We start from the raw sequence: 18,476 nt of genomic DNA on the forward strand, positions 1-18,476 counted from the left end.
CATTTTTAAATTAAAACTGTTAATACTTGATCGATTTAAACAAATCCAATCCAGCTCATTCACAACATTCATGCTCCTAATAATTTTCAAAACAATCCTGCTTTGCCCCAAATTTCCAGGAAGTTCCAATTGAAATGAATGGGACACTTTTCCGAGTTGCACAATTCCCACATTTTTCAACCGATTCAAACCATTCCAACATCAACACATTCCAATCATCCTGGACATTCAAACTAACACTTTCACAAGTTCCAAACCAGATTCCGATTTTTCTGGAAATTGAAATTCTTCAACATTGAAACCATTCTTACATTCAAACGGTATTCTCTCAGTATTTCACTTCAATTTCAGAATTGGAGCATTCACACATTAAAAAATGTAATTGTTTTTTGAACAGGAAATATTCCCGATTTTCCTGAAATTCCAGGAATTCCGTAATACCATTTTTCAATTCAAACTGTTACCACATTAACATTTCTTGATCGATTTAAACAATTCCAACATCAACCAATTCAGCTCATTCAGGACATTCAAACTAACACTTTCCCAAGTTCCAAACTAAATTTCGGTTTTCCTGGAAATTCAAACCCTTCATTATTGAAACAATTCCAACATTCAAACTTTTCTTACATTCATACTACATTTTGTCAGCTTTTAATTCAACTTCAGCTTTGGAGCATTCACACGCAATTCCTTCAGGAATTTCGTCATCTAGTTCTTCTTCTCCAGATTTTGGCGCACTGTACCTTCTACATTTTTCATCCATTTTTCCCTTAAATAATTCCCAGAATTCCAGATTTTCCGGGACATTTTTCCACCATTTCCACATATTTCAACCGATTCAAACCATTTCACCCTCAACATATTAACATAACATATTCAAACTATAATTTAACGAAGTTCAAAAAAATTCCAGGAATTCCCAGAATTCCCTTTTTTTCTGTTGACTACTACTTTCACATTTTTCAAACCACTTCAACCGTTCTACCATGGAAACATTCCTCTTATCAGAAAAAAAATATATAATTGTTTTTTGAACTGGAAAAATTCCCCGTTATCCTGAAATTCCAGGAATTCTTTAATACCATTTTTAAATTAAAACTGTTAATACTTGATCGATTTAAACAATCCCAATTCAGCTCATTCACAACATTCATGCTCCTAATAATTTACCAAACAATCCTGCTTTGCCCCAAATTTCCAGGAAGTTCCAATTGAAATGAATGGGACACTTTTCCGAGTTGCACAATTCCAACATTTTTCAACCGATTCAAACCATTCCAACATCAACACATTCCAATCATCCTGGACATTCAAACTAACACTTTCACAAGTTCCAAACCAGATTCCGATTTTTCTGGAAATTGAAATTCTCCAACATTGAAACCATTCAAACTATTCTTACATTCAGACTGTATTCTCTCAGTATTTCACTTCAACTTCAGCATTGGAGCATTCACACATTAAAAAATGTAATTGTTTTTTGAACAGGAAAGATTCCCGATTTTCCTGAAATTCCCGGAATTCCGTAATACCATTTTTCAATTCAAACTGTTACCACATTAACATTTCTTGATCGATTTAAACAATTCCAACATCAACCAATTCAGCTCATTCAGGACATTCAAACTAACACTTTCCCAAGTTCCAAACTAAATTCCGGTTTTCCTGGAAATTCTAACTTTTCCTGAGACCGGTAGGTTGTGAGTTCAAACCCCGGCCGAGTCATACCAAAGACTATAAAAATGGGACCCATTACCTCCCAGCTTGGCAATCAGCATCAAGGGTTGGAATTGGGGGTTAAATCACCAAAAATGATTCCCAGCCGCGGCCACCACTGCTGCTCACTGCTCCCCTCACCTCCCAGGGCTTGATCAAGGGTGATGGGTCAAATGCAGAGATTTATTTTGCCACGCCTCGTGTGTGTGTGACAATCATTGGTGCCTTAACTTAACATCGAAACCATTCCAACTATTCTTACATTCATAGTTCATTCTGTCAGCATTTCAACTAAATTGCATTCTTCATCTTCCCATATGTTGTCTTGGTTACATGTCTCCTCTTTGTCAGATGTTCCACTCTCTTTCGTGGCCGACGGCAGCAACAGAGTGGTCCTCCTGACTTCTGGCAAGGTGTCGTGCTGCGTGTCCTGGGGGGTCGGCGAGGACGACCTGCCCCTGGCGCCTCCCGTGTCTCAAATCCTGGGCAGCGTAGTCGGGTAGGAGATCTTGATTGTGTAACAATACCGTTTTAGGACTCGTTGTCTTTTTGCGTTTCAGTGGTCATCCTGAAGCCGCCGCCCACATTGGACCATCTGGACTGGCTGACATGAAGAAAATTGGAGAGTGGGCCGCGCAGTCTCGTCTGGACCCTAATGATCCCAAAAACTCTTCCATCATGCAGCTCCTCAAAGTGAGAATCTGAGAAGTTCCCCTCGGCGTCCGTGTGGTGTGTTTACATGTGTGTGTGTGTGTGTGTGTGTGTGTGTGTGTGTGTGTGTGTGTGTGTGTGTGTGTGTGGAGGTGGCCAGCAGCGGAGAGGTGACGGCTGCCGACTACTTCCGTCTGGAGCAACTACAAGAAGAGTTCAACTTTGTGAGCGATGAAGACCTGGACAGGTCCAGGCGATTCCGTCTGCTGGTGCTCCGAAGCCAGGAAGTGCCCGAGTTTCGCAATTACAAGTGTGTCCCTGCTCAGGAGAGGGAGGTGACGGATAAAGTCTTCAAGGTAGGTCTCCCAAAGGTCAGCCAGTACACACATTCATTGTTCATCGGTTCCACTTGCCAAGGCACCGCGCGCTAAAAAGGTAACCTGAATGTGCTTTAGAGTAGTCCGCGTACAGCTTGAGTAGCAGTACAATGACTGGTGGAGTGTGACGTTGTGTAGTTTTCTAAGGTGATGAACACCCACTCATGTTGTTCTATGTTCAAGTCCCCACATTAGATTGCCAGTGACAGTGACATTCTGTTTACACACACACACACACACACATACAGACGTACAAATTAAAACACACAAATGCGGATCTAATAAAACACAAAGATTGAGATACAGACACACAAATTAAAACACACAAATGCGGATCTGATAAAACACACATATTGAGATTCAGACACACTAATTAAATCAATCAATCAATCAATGTTTATTTATATAGCCCTAAATCACAAGTGTTTCAAAGGGCTGCACATAAATGTGGATCTGATTACACACTCAGGTCCAGAAACAGACACACAAATTAAAACACACAAATACGAATCTGATTACACACACAGATTGAGATACAGACACACAATTTAAAACACCCAAATGCGGATCTAATAAAACACAAAGATTGAGGTATAGACACACAAATTAAAACACACATTTTGAGATTCAGACACACAAATTAAATCAATCAATCAATCAATGTTTATTTATATAGCCCTAAATCACAAGTGTTTCAAAGGGCTGCACATAAATGTGGATCTGATTACACACACACACAGGTCCAGAAACAGACACACAAATTAAAACACACAAATACGAATCTGATTACACACACAGATTGAGATACAGACACACACAAATTAAAACACACAAATACGAATCTGATTACACACACAGATCGATATACAGACACACAAATTAAAACACACATACACAGATCTGGTTACACACACACAGATCGAGATACATACACACAAGTTAAAACACATACACAGATCTGGTTACACACACACAGATCGAACATACACACATACACAGATCTGGTTACACACACACAGATCGAGATACATACACACAAATTAAAACACACATTCACAGATCTGGTGACACGCACACAGATCGAGATACAGACACACAATTTAAAACAAGCACATGCTGATCTGGTCACACACGCAAGTCTGATTACACACACAGGTTGAGACACATGCACACAATTGCGAATCAGATTTCACACAGGCCAAGGTACAGACACACAAATTAAAACCACATACAGAACTAAATACACACACACATTAAAACCTGCACATGCGGAACTGATTACACACACATAGATTGAAATACAGACACACAAATTAGAACACACAACTATGGATCTGATTACACACACACACACACACACACACACACACACAGAGATACAGACACACAAATTAAAACCTGCACATACGGAACTGATTACACACACACAGATTGAAATACAGACACACAAATTAAAACACACAAATATGGATCTGATTACACACACACACACACACACACACACACACACACACACAGATACAGACACCCAAATTAAAACCTGCACATGCGGAACTGATTACACACACACACAGATTGAAATACAGACACACAAATTAAAACACAAATATGGATCTGATTACACACACACACACACACACAGAGATACAGACACACAAATTAAAACCTGCACATGCGGAACTGATTACACACACACAGATTGAAACACACAAATATGGATCTGATTACACACACACACACACAGATACAGACACACAAATATGGATCTGATTACACACACACACACACAGATACAGACACACAAATTAAAACCTGCACATGCGGAACTGATTACACACACACAGATTGAAATACAGACACACAAATTAAAACACACAAATATGGATCTGATTACACACACACACAGATTGAGATACAGACACAAATTAAAACACACATATATGGATCTGATTACACAAACACAAATTAAAAAACACAAATACAGATCTTATTACACACACATTGAGATACAGACAAACAAATTAAAGCACAACTATGGATCTGATTCCACATTCACAGATTGAGTTATAGGCACACAAATACAGATCTGATGACACACACATAGCTTGAGATGGAGACACACATTTAAAACCTGTACATGCGGGTCTGATTACACACACACAGATTGAGATACAGACACACAAATACAGATCTGATGCCACACACACATCTTGAGATAGACTCAAATTTAAAACCGGCACATGCTGATTTGATTACACACACACAGATTGAGATACAGACACACAAACTAAAACTCACAAATGCGGATCCGATTACACACACCGATTGGGATAAAGACACACAAACTAAAACACACAAATACGGATCTGATTACTCACACAGATTGATATACAGACACACAAATTAAAAAACACAAATACAGTTCTTATTCCACACACATTGAGATACAGACAAACAAATTAAAGCACAACTATGGATCTGATTACACATTCACAGATTGAGATATAGGCACACAAATACAGATCTGATGACACACACATAGCTTGAGTTGGAGACACACATTTAAAACCTGCACATGCGGGTCTGATTACACACACACACACAGATTGAGATACAGACACACAAATACAGATCTGATGACACACACACATCTTGAGATAGACTCACATATTTAAAACAGGCACATGCTGATTTGATTACACACACACAGATTGAGATACAGACACACAAACTAAAACTCACAAATACGGATCCGATTACACATACCGATTGGGATAAAAACACACAAATACGGATCTGATTACTCACACAGATTGATATACAGACACACAAATTAAAAAACACAAATACAGATCTGATTTCACACACAGATTGAGAAACAGACAAACTAAAACACACAAATTAGGCTCTGATTACTCACACAGATTAATATACAGATACACAAATTAAAAAAACACAAATACAGATCTGATTACACACACACATACTGCGATACAGGCACAGAAATTTAAAACCCTGCACATGGGGATCTGATTACACACACAAAGCTTGAGATACAGACACACAAACTAAAACTAAAACTTCCTTCAAGTCTTCTCCTGAATAATATACAAATGTATATTGTTCAGGAGAAGACTTGAAGGAAGTTTTGAGGATAATGGAGGTTGAGTTAATTCAACTAAAAAAATGGTTTGATATTAATAAGTTATCATTAAATGATAAGAAAACTAAATTTATGGTGTTTAGTGGTGCAAGGACAAATTGTGAAGCAAAATTAAAGTTAAATCATGTGGAAATTGATAGAGTATATGAAACAAAATTCTTGGGAATAATAATTGATCATAAACTGTGTTGGAAACCGCATATTGAATATATAAAAGGAAAAATATCCAAATCTATTGTTATTCTTTATAAAGTAAGACACATGCTGAATAAGACATGCCTGCATATGTTGTATTATTCTTTTATTTTTCCATATTTAACGTATTGTGTCAAAATTTGGGGAAATGTTTATAAAACAAACATAGACCCAATAATAAAACTTCAATAAAGGGTCATTAGAATAATACACAAAGCCTGCTACTATGAACATACCAATCCATTATTTATGAGTTCAAATGTATTACAATTTTCAGACATTGTGTTTTTAAAAACAATGGAAATTATGTTTCGAGTAAAAAAACAACAGCCTTCCAGCTTGTATTCTCAGGCTATTTCATTTAAGAGGAGAAAACTATAATTTACGGGGGGTATCGATTTTTGAAATAGGTAAAGCGAGAACAAATATAAAATACAAATGTATTACAGTTTTAGGAGTTAAATGGTGGAACAAGCTCAGTGATGAGCTGAAGACATGCACTTCTTTGGTAAGGTTTAAGAAACACATTGAAAGGTGAAATAATTGAAAATTATCAAATATAGTCACAATTACTTTCATCCCATCGATTTTTGATTTATTTATTTGTTTATGTTGATGTTCCAGGCAATCTAATTTTCTGTGAAGGTATAGGATAGGCAAATATAAGCTTTGGCTTCAGTCTATTCCTTTTTTGGTCACTCTTTTTCTTTTCTTTCGTGTGTAAATGTGCATTATTGTATACATATAACATGTACTGTAAAACTGATCACACACAATGGTTGATTGGATTGATTATATGACCGAAATAAACTTATTTCATTCATTCATTCATTCATTCATTCAAAACCCACAAATACGGATTTGGTTACACACACACAGATTGATATACAGACACACAAATTAAAGCACTCAAATACGGATCTTATTAAACACACAGATTTAGATAGACACAAATATGGATCTAAATACACAGATTATAACACACAAATTGGTATAGAAACTCCTAAATGAAATTAACAGATGCACAGATTGAGATATGCGTTGGCAAATAGTTTTGCTGCAATATTACTTGTTCCATTGTTTAATTTCATTAAGACACGCCTCCAGCTGACTACAATCCGGCGTGTGTGGTCAGCTTTAGGGGCATGTAGAGTTGGGTGTCATCAGCATAGCAGTGAAAGCTAACACCGTATTTGCGTATGATGTCACCTAGCGGCAGCATGTAGATGCTGAAGAGTGCAGGGCCAAGGACCGAACCCTGGGGAACTCCACACGTTACCTTAACGTAGTCCGAGGTCACATTGTTATGGGAGACACACTGCATCCTATCAGTAAGATAAGAGTTAAACCAAGACAGGGCTAAGTCTGACATACCAATTCGTGTTTTGATACGTTCTAATAAAATATTATGATCGACGGTATCGAAAGCAGCGCTAAGATCGAGGAGCAGCAACATAGATGACGCATCAGAATCCATCGTTAGCAATAGATCATTAGTCATTTTTGCGAGGGCTGTCTCCGTCGAGTGATTTGCCCTGAAACCGGATTGAAAGGTTTCACATAGATTGTTAGACGCTAAGTGTTCATTTAACTGCTCCGCAACAATTTTTTCGAGGATTTTTGAAATAAAGGGAAGGTGAGACACCGGTCGGTAGTTTACCATGAGGTCAGGATCGAGGTTAGGTCTTTTAAGAAGAGGATGAATAACCGCTTTTTTGAATGCTAGGGGAACAGTGCCCGAGGAAAGTGATAAGTTTATAATATTTAGCACTGATGGACCTAATAATACAAAGAGCTCCTTGATCAGTTTCCCAGGAAGAGGGTCAAGTAAACATGTTGTATGTTTTATTCCATTTACACGTTGTAACAATTCCTCTAATGTTATTTCCTCAAAACGAGAGAAACTATTTTGGAGGGCAGTATCCGCCGTATATACAATCGTGTCATAAGGTTCTCATAGTCATTATTGTCACAGACGTCCCACTGGGTGTGAGTTTTCCTTGCCCTTATGTGGGCCTACCGAGGATGTCGTGGTGGTTTGTGCAGCCCTTTGAGACACTAGTGATTTAGGGCTATATAAGTAAACATTGATTGATTCATAAAGATGAAGGTGGTCTTTTACACACCTGTGGAAGATAACAAGGTGTGTGATATGCACCCATCCCATGAAGTGGGAGGGGTGCGCTGGCTTTACTCAGCTGCAGCGGCCTGACGGGTGGCGCTTGCCGATGTTTGCTTTCAGGAGTACGAGAAGAGGCTGAAAGATGGCGAGATCATCGACACCAAAGAACATCTGGACTCTCACAGAGCTTTAGTGGCCAAATACCTGCAGAAGGTGAGCACGTCCACCCGCTGAGAGCGCGGCGGCTGACCACAAGTTGAAACGCTTTCCTCCCCCCGCAGATCCGCGAAGCCGTCATCCACAGGTTCCTCCTGGCCAGACATCATTACCTGCTGTCTGACCTGGTGGTGGAGGAGGAGATGCCAAGTATCGGGTACCACGTCCAGCCTCACATCTGGCACGCCGCATGTGTAGAAAGCACTAATTCACTCTCTCCTGTGCATGTCGCTGGCAAAATTACAAACACACGTACAAAAGTGGAGCACATTTACTAAGAGGGCCTGATCGGCATCTTCGAGTTGAGAGTGAGAGGTTAGATTACCACGAGCTGTGGAGTCAGTGGCCAGTCAAAGTCAATGACAGGGCGGAAATCAAAAACCGTCTGACGTAAGTATGAGGATGTCGTGTCACGGCCTCTCTCCAGGCTCTCTCTGCCGAGGTCGTAGGCGCCGCTCTTTGAAAACACGCTCCATGGGTTGTTGGGCCTTTTCTTGACTTGCAACTTCTCTGCTCTGGCATTCATCTCTCCTTCTTTCTCCTGCTGTGCATGTTTAACAGTGGTGCTGGTCCAGGGTACGTGACTTCTTCTTGCTTGCCTTCCTGCCCACAACCCAGCCCAGTAGGAGCTCAGTCCCACCAGGACATGTGACTTGGGGTCCTCCTTGAAACTCAGACTCCGTATTTATTTTCAACTACTAGTGTCTATTCGCCGCTCGAGTAGTCGCCATTGTCTAACTGAGCTTCCTCAAACTTGGAGCTCTACTGTATTTTTATTAGTAAGCTAATCTCGGGTCAAGGTCTCGTTTACCATTTCTAACTCGTAGTTCTTCAAGAACAAAGTTATTTTGGGCACATGATTCTATTCGCCGCTCAAGCAGTCGCTACTGTCAAAATGATCGTCCTCGAACTTGGAGCCATACTGCATTTTTATGAGTAAGCTAATCTCGGATCAAGGTCTCGTTTACCATTTTTAACTCGTTTTGCTTCAAGGACAAAGTTATTTTGGGGACAGGATTCTATTCGCCACTCGAGCAGTCTCCATTGTCAGTGATCTTCTTCAAACTTGGAGTTCTACTGTATTTTTATTAGTAAGATAATCCCGGGTCAAGGTCTCTTTTACCATTTCTAACTTGTAGTTCTTCAAGGACAAAGGTATTTTGGGGACATGTCTCTATTCGCCACTCGAGCAGTCGCTATTGTAAAAATGATCTTCCTCGAACTTGGATCCCTACTGTATTTTTATTAGTAAGCTAATCTTGGGTAAATGTCTCGTTTACCATTTCTAACTCGTAGTTCTTCAAGGACAAAGTTATTTTGGGGACGTGATTCTATTCGCCGCTCGAGCCGTCGCTATTGTCAAAGTGATCCCCCTCGAAATTGGAGCCCTACTGTATTTTTATTAGTAAGCTAATCTCGGGTCAAGGTCTCGTTTACCATTTCTAACTCATAGTATTTCAAGGACAAAGTTATTTTGGGGACATGATTCTATTCGCCGCTGGAGCAGTTGCTATTGTAAAAATGATCTTCCTCGAACTTGGAGCCCTACTGTATTTTTATTTATAAGCTAATCTCGGGTCAAGGTCTCTTTTACCATTTCTAATTTGTATTACTTCAAGGACAAAGTTTTTTTGGAGACGTGATTCTATTCGTCGCTCGAGCCGTCGCTATAGTCAAAGTGATCTCCCTCGAAATTGGAGCCCTATTGTATTTTCATTAGTAAGCTAATCTCAGGTCAAGGTCTCGTTTACCATTTCTAACTTGTAGTTCTTCAAGGACAAAGGTATTTTGGGGACATGATTCTATTCGCCGCTCGAGCCGTCGCTATTGCCAAAGATATTTTCCTCGAAATTGGAGCCCTACTGTATTTTTATTAGTAAGCTAATCTCGGATCAAGGTCTCGTTTACCATCTCTTACTTGTAGTTCTTCAAGGACAAAGGTATTTAGGATACATGTTTCTCTTTTGAGGCCTGCTTTCATTCCTGGTGGGACTGAGCCTTGTTTTTGCCCTGACTTGCATTAAGACCATGTTTGTGGGACCCACAGGATTCTGGGACTCAACCTTTTCCACCTGGCCGAGCCCAAGCGTCCGCTGAAGCCTCAGAGGAAGGAGAGGAAGAAAGTGACGGCTCAGAACCTCTCTGACGGCGACATCAAACTGCTGGTCAACATCCTGCGAGCCTACGACATCCCGGTGCGCCGCCCTCCTAGCAGGTGAGCCTGGTCAGGTGAGCGCCGCCCCCGACACTGAATGTGATATCTAAAAAAAAGTTCTTCCTCAGCAAAGCGGCGCAGACGTCACATGGCGGCATGCAGGCCGGCGACTGGTTGCTGGGCCAGGTAGGACTGGCACTCTCCTCATCCTTCCACGTCCTCCTCATGCTGCTGTCATGTGACCTAGGTCCAGGTCAGACCCTTTGTGGAGGTCTCCTTCCAGCGCAACATGTTCCAGACCACCACGGCCGAAGGACCCAACCCCTGCTGGAACGAAGAACTGCAGCTGCCTTTCAGGTCCGCCTCTCATGTTACACACATGTATACTTGTACTACCATCAATACACAAATGTATACTTGTACTACCATCAATACACATATGTATACTTGTACTACCATCAATACACACATTTAGACTTGTACTACCATCAATACACACATGTATACTTGTACTACCATCAATACACACATGTATACTTGTACTACCATCAATACACACATGTATACTTGTACTACCATCAATACACACATGTATACTTGTACTACCATCAATACACACATGTATACTTGTACTACCATCAATACACAAATGTATACTTGTACTACCATCAATACACAAATGTATACTTGTACTACCATCAATACACAAATGTATACTTGTACTACCATCAATACACACATTTAGACTTGTACTACCATCAATACACATATGTATACTTGTACTACCATCAATACACACATTTAGACTTGTACTACCATCAATACACACATGTATACTTGTACTACCATCAATACACACAATTATACTTTTACTTGTACTACCATCAATACACACAATTATACTTTTACTTGTACTACCATCAATACACACAATTATACTTTTACTTGTACTACCATCAATACACACAATTATACTTTTACTTGTACTACCATCAATACACACAGGTATACTTTTACTTGTACTACCATCAATACACACAGGTATACTTTTACTTGTACTACCATCAATACACACGTGTATACTTGTACTACCATCAATACACACGTGTATACTTGTACTACCATCAATACACACGTGTATACTTGTACTACCATCAATACACACGTGTATACTTGTACTACCATCAATACACACGTGTATACTTGTACTACCATCAATACACACGTGTATACTTGTACTACCATCAATACACACGTGTATACTTTTACTACCATCAATACACACGTGTATACTTTTACTACCATCAATACACACGTGTATACTTTTACTACCATCAATACACACGTGTATACTTGTACTTGTACTTCCATCAATACACACAATTATACTTGTACTTGTACTACCATCAATACACACATTTATATTTGTACTTGTACTACCATCAATACACACATGTATACTTGTACTACCATCAATTCACACGTGTATACTTTTACTACCATCAATACACACATTTATATTTGTACTTGTACTACCATCAAAAAACACATTTATACTTGTACTACCATCAAAAAACACATTTATACTTGTACTACCATCAAAAAACACATTTATACTTGTACTACCATCAAAAACACATTTATACTTGTACTACCATCAGTACACACATTTATACTTGTACTACCATCAATACACACATGTGTACTTGTACTACCATCAATACACACATTTATACTTGTACTACCATTAATACTACCATGTATACTTGTAATACCAGCAATACACACATGTATACTTGTACTGCCATGAATACACACATTTATACTTGTACTGCCATCACTACATACATGTATACTTGTACTACCATCAATACACACATGTATACTTTTACTACCATCAATACACACATTTGTACTTGTGCTACCATCAATACACACATGTATACTTGTACTACCATCAATACACACATGTATACTTGTACTACCATCAATACACACATTTAGACTTGTACCACCATCAATACACACATGTATACTTGTACTACCATCAATACACACATGTATACTTGTACTACCATCAATACACACATGTATACTTGTACTACCATCAATACACACATTTAGACTTGTACCACCATCAATACACACATGTATACTTGTACTACCATCAATACACACATGTATACTTGTACTACCATCAATACTACCATGTATACTTGTACTACCATCAATACACACATTTATACTTATACATACCCCGTTTCCATTTGAGTTGGGAAATTGTGTTAGATGTAAATATAAACAGAATACAATGATTTGCAAATCATTTCCAACCCATATTCAGTTGAATATGCTACAAAGACAACATATTTGATGTTCAAACTGATAAACATTTTTTTGTTTGCAAATAATCATTAACTTTAGAATTTGATGCCAGCAACACGTGACCAAGAAGTTGGGAAAGGTAGCAATAAATACTGATAAAGTTGAGGAATGCTCATCCAACACTTATTTGGGACATCCCACAGGTGTGCAGGCTAATTAAAAACAGGTGGGTGCCATGATTGGGTATAAAAGCAGCTTGCATGAAACGCTAAGTAATTCACAAACAAGGATGGGGTGAAATTATACTATCTATTAACACACACATATATATTTGTACTACCATCAATACACATATTTATACTTTTACTTCTATTAGTACACACATTTATACTCGTATTTACCATCAATACACACATTTATACTTGTACTTTTGTTAATACACATTTGTGTACTTCCATCACGACATGTTGCACCCTAATGTCCCCATGTTGTCCTCCTCAGTGCACCCAATGGAGACTACAGCATTGCCAGCTTGCAGTCCCTCAAAGACGAGGTCTTCATCAACGTCTTTGATGAGGTGCTTCATGAAATCGGAGTGGTGAGTCCTTTTTCCTGCGTGTCATGATGTCATGACGCAATACTGATGATGTCATCACCTCCGCCTCTCCTCCGCAGAGTGACGAGGAAAAAGGCAAATCTGTGCACACTCGCCTTGAGAAGCACTGGTTGGGTTCTGTCAAGATCCCTTTTAGCACCATCTACTCCCAGTGCAGGGTGAGAAGACATGCTACACACTCATGTTGCATCACACACAGACCATTAAACACATGCTACACACACATGTTGCATCACACACAGACCATTAAACACATGCTACACACACATGTTGCATCACACACAGACCATTAAACACATGCTACACACACATGTTGCGTCACACACAGACCATTAAACACATGCTACACACTCATGTTGCATCACACACAGACCATTAAACACATGCTACACACTCATGTTGCGTCACACACAGACCATTAAACACATGCTACACACACATGTTGCATCACACACAGACCATTAAACACATGCTACACACACGTTGCGTCACACACAGACCATTAAACACATGCTACACACTCATGTTGCATCACACACAGACCATTAAACACATGCTACACACTCATGTTGCATCACACACAGACCATTAAACACATGCTACACACACATGTTGCATCACACACAGACCATTAAACACATGCTACACACACATGTTGCATCACACACAGACCATTAAACACATGCTACACACACATGTTGCGTCACACACAGACCATTAAACACATGCTACACACTCATGTTGCATCACACACAGACCATTAAACACATGCTACACACTCATGTTGCGTCACACACAGACCATTAAACACATGCTACACACACATGTTGCATCACACACAGACCATTAAACACATGCTACACACACGTTGCGTCACACACAGACCATTAAACACATGCTACACACTCATGTTGCATCACACACAGACCATTAAACACATGCTACACACACGTTGCGTCACACACAGACCATTAAACACATGCTACACACTCATGTTGCATCACACACAGACCATTAAACACATGCTACACACACATGTTGCGTCACACACAGACCATTAAATACATGCTACACACTCATGTTGCATCACACACAGACCATTAAACACATGCTACACACACATGTTGCGTCACACACAGACCATTAAACACATGCTACACACTCATGTTGCATCACACACAGACCATTAAACATATGCTACACACTCATGTTGCACCACACACAGACCATTAAAGACATGCTACACACTCATGTTGTATCACTCACACACAGACCATTAAACACATGCTACACACTCATGTTGCTCCACACACAGACCATTAAATACATGCCACGCACTCATGTTGTATCACACACACAGACTTAATCACATGCTACACACTAACGTTGCACCACAGACAGACCATTAAATACATGCTACATACTCATGTTGTATCACACACAGACCATTAAACACATGCTACACACACATGTTGCATCACACACAGACCATTAAACACATGCTACACACACATGTTGCATCACACACAGACCATTAAACACATGCTACACACACATGTTGCATCACACACAGACCATTAAACACATGCTACACACTCATGTTGCATCACACACAGACCATTAAACACATGCTACACACACATGTTGCATCACACACAGACCATTAAACACATGCTACACACTCATGTTGCATCACACACAGACCATTAAACACATGCTACACACACATGTTGCATCACACACAGACCATTAAACACATGCTACACACTCATGTTGCATCACACACAGACCATTAAACACATGCTACACACACATGTTGCGTCACACACAGACCATTAAACACATGCTACACACACATGTTGCGTCACACACAGACCATTAAACACATGCTACACACACATGTTGCATCACACACACAGACCATTAAATACATGCCACACACTCATGTTGCATCACACACAGACCATTATATACATGCTACACACTCATGTTGCGTCACACACAGGCCATTAAACACATGCTACACACTCATGTTGCGTCACACACAGGCCAATAAACACATGCTACACACTCATGTTGCGTCACACACAGACCATTAAACACATGCTACACACACATGTTGCATCACACACAGACCATTAAACACATGCTACACACACATGTTGCATCACACACAGACCATTAAACACATGCTACACACTCATGTTGCATCACACACAGACCATTAAACACATGCTACACACACATGTTGCATCACACACAGACCATTAAACACATGCTACACACTCATGTTGCATCACACACAGACCATTAAACACATGCTACACACACATGTTGCGTCACACACAGACCATTAAACACATGCTACACACACATGTTGCGTCACACACAGACCATTAAACACATGCTACACACACATGTTGCATCACACACACAGACCATTAAATACATGCCACACACTCATGTTGCATCACACACAGACCATTATATACATGCTACACACTCATGTTGCGTCACACACAGGCCATTAAACACATGCTACACACTCATGTTGCGTCACACACAGGCCAATAAACACATGCTACACACTCATGTTGCGTCACACACAGACCATAAACACATGCTACACACGTTGCGTCACACACGGACCATTAAACACATGCTACACATTCATGTTGCATCACACACAGACCATTAAACACATGCTACACACTTATGTTGCGTCACACACAGACCATTAAACACATGCTCCACACTCATGTTGCGTCACACACAGACCATAAACACATGCTCCACACTCATGTTGCATCACACACAGACCATTAAACACATGCTTCACACTCATGTTGCATCACACACACAGACCATTAAAGACATGTTAAACACACATGTTGCGTCACACACGGACCATTAAACACATGCTACACACTTATGTTGCGTCACACACAGACCATTAAACACATGCTCCACACTCATGTTGCGTCACACACAGACCATAAACACATGCTCCACACTCATGTTGCATCACACACAGACCATTAAACACATGCTTCACACTCATGTTGCATCACACACACAGACCATTAAAGACATGTTAAACACACATGTTGCGTCACACACGGACCATTAAACACATGCTACACACTCATGTTGCATCACACACAGACCATTAAACACATGCTACACACTCATGTTGCGTCAAACAGACCATAAACACATGCTACACACTCATGTTGCATCACACACAGATCATTAAACACATGCTACACACTCATGTTGCATCACACACAGATCATTAAACACATGCTACACACTCATGTTGCGTCAAACACAGACCATTAAACACATGCCACACACTCATGTTGCGTCACACACAGGCCAATAAACACATGTTAAACTCATGTTGCATCACACACACACACAGACCATTAAATACATGCTACACACTCATGTTGCATCACACACAGACCATTAAACACATGCTACACACTCATGTTGCATCACACACAGACCATTAAACACATGCTACACACACATGTTGCATCACACACAGACCATTAAACACATGCTACACACTCATGTTGCGTCACACACAGACCATTAAACACATGCTACACACTCATGTTGCGTCACACACAGACCATTAAATACATGCTACACACACATGTTGCGTCACACACAGACCATTAAATACATGCTACACACACATGTTGCGTCACACACAGACCATTAAACACATGCTACACACTCATGTTGCGTCACACACAGACCATTAAACACATGCTACACACATGTTGCGTCACACACAGACCATTAAACACATGCTACACACACATGTTGCGTCACACACAGACCATTAAACACATGCTACACACTCATGTTGTATCACTCACACACAGATCATTAAAGACATGCTACACACTCATGTTGCATCACACACAGACCATTAAACACATGCTACACACATGTTGCGTCACACACAGACCATTAAACACATGCTACACACTCATGTTGTATCACTCACACACAGATCATTAAAGACATGCTACACACTCATGTTGCATCACACACAGACCATTAAATACATGCTACACACTCATGTTGTATCAGACACACACAGACCATTAAACACATGCTACACACACATGTTGCGTCACACACAGACCATTATACACATGCTACACACTCATGTTGTATCAGACACACACACAGACCATTAAACACATGCTACACACACATGTTGCATCACACACAGACCATTAAACACATGCTACACACTCATGTTGTATCAGACACACACACAGACCATTAAACACATGCTACACACACATGTTGCATCACACACAGACCATTAAACACATGCTACACACTCATGTTGTATCAGACACACACACAGACCATTAAACACATGCTACACACACATGTTGCATCACACACAGACCATTAAACACATGCTACACACATGTTGTATCAGACACACACACAGACCATTAAACACATACTACACACTCATGTTGCATCACACACAGACCATTAAACACATGCTACACACTCATGTTGTATCAGACACACACACAGACCATTAAACACATGCTACACACACATGTTGCGTCACACACAGACCATTAAATACATGCTACACACTCATGTTGTATCAGACACACACACAGACCATTAAACACATGCTACACATGTTGCACCACACACAGACCATTAAAGACATGCTACACACTCATGTTGCATCACACACAGACCATTAAAGACATGTTACACACTCATGTTGCATCACACACAGACCATTAAATACATGCTACACACTCATGTTGCATCACACACAGACCATTAAATACATGCTACACACTCATGTTGCATCACACACAGACCATTAAACACATGTTACACATTCATGTTGCATCACACACAGACCATTAAATACA

At 40.0% G+C, this 18,476-nt stretch overlaps 1 protein-coding gene across 5 annotated transcripts in view; it reads left to right on the forward strand.

Annotated features, from left to right (window-relative positions):
• cc2d2a (coiled-coil and C2 domain containing 2A) overlaps positions 1 to 18,476 on the forward strand; it is a 97,594-nt gene that overhangs the window by 43,029 nt on the left and 36,089 nt on the right. For 3 of the 5 annotated variants that reach the window (XM_061888219.1, XM_061888221.1, XM_061888220.1), the window contains exons 20-30: positions 2,071 to 2,218; positions 2,280 to 2,412; positions 2,523 to 2,726; positions 8,348 to 8,440; positions 8,509 to 8,600; positions 8,705 to 8,833; positions 10,491 to 10,658; positions 10,727 to 10,784; positions 10,846 to 10,955; positions 13,425 to 13,521; positions 13,599 to 13,697. In XM_061888219.1, coding sequence (XP_061744203.1) covers positions 2,071 to 2,218; positions 2,280 to 2,412; positions 2,523 to 2,726; positions 8,348 to 8,440; positions 8,509 to 8,600; positions 8,705 to 8,833; positions 10,491 to 10,658; positions 10,727 to 10,784; positions 10,846 to 10,955; positions 13,425 to 13,521; positions 13,599 to 13,697 — 1,331 coding nt within the window. Of the gene's footprint in view, positions 1 to 2,070; positions 2,219 to 2,279; positions 2,413 to 2,522; positions 2,727 to 8,347; positions 8,441 to 8,508; positions 8,601 to 8,704; positions 8,834 to 9,004; positions 9,020 to 10,490; positions 10,659 to 10,726; positions 10,785 to 10,845; positions 10,956 to 13,424; positions 13,522 to 13,598; positions 13,698 to 18,476 lie in introns of all 5 variants that reach the window. The other 2 variants (XM_061888222.1, XM_061888224.1) reach the window with 2 other exon arrangements.

Source organism: Nerophis ophidion, linkage group LG26 (genome assembly GCF_033978795.1).
Source record: "Nerophis ophidion isolate RoL-2023_Sa linkage group LG26, RoL_Noph_v1.0, whole genome shotgun sequence".
Classification (NCBI taxonomy): Eukaryota; Metazoa; Chordata; class Actinopteri; order Syngnathiformes; family Syngnathidae; genus Nerophis; species Nerophis ophidion.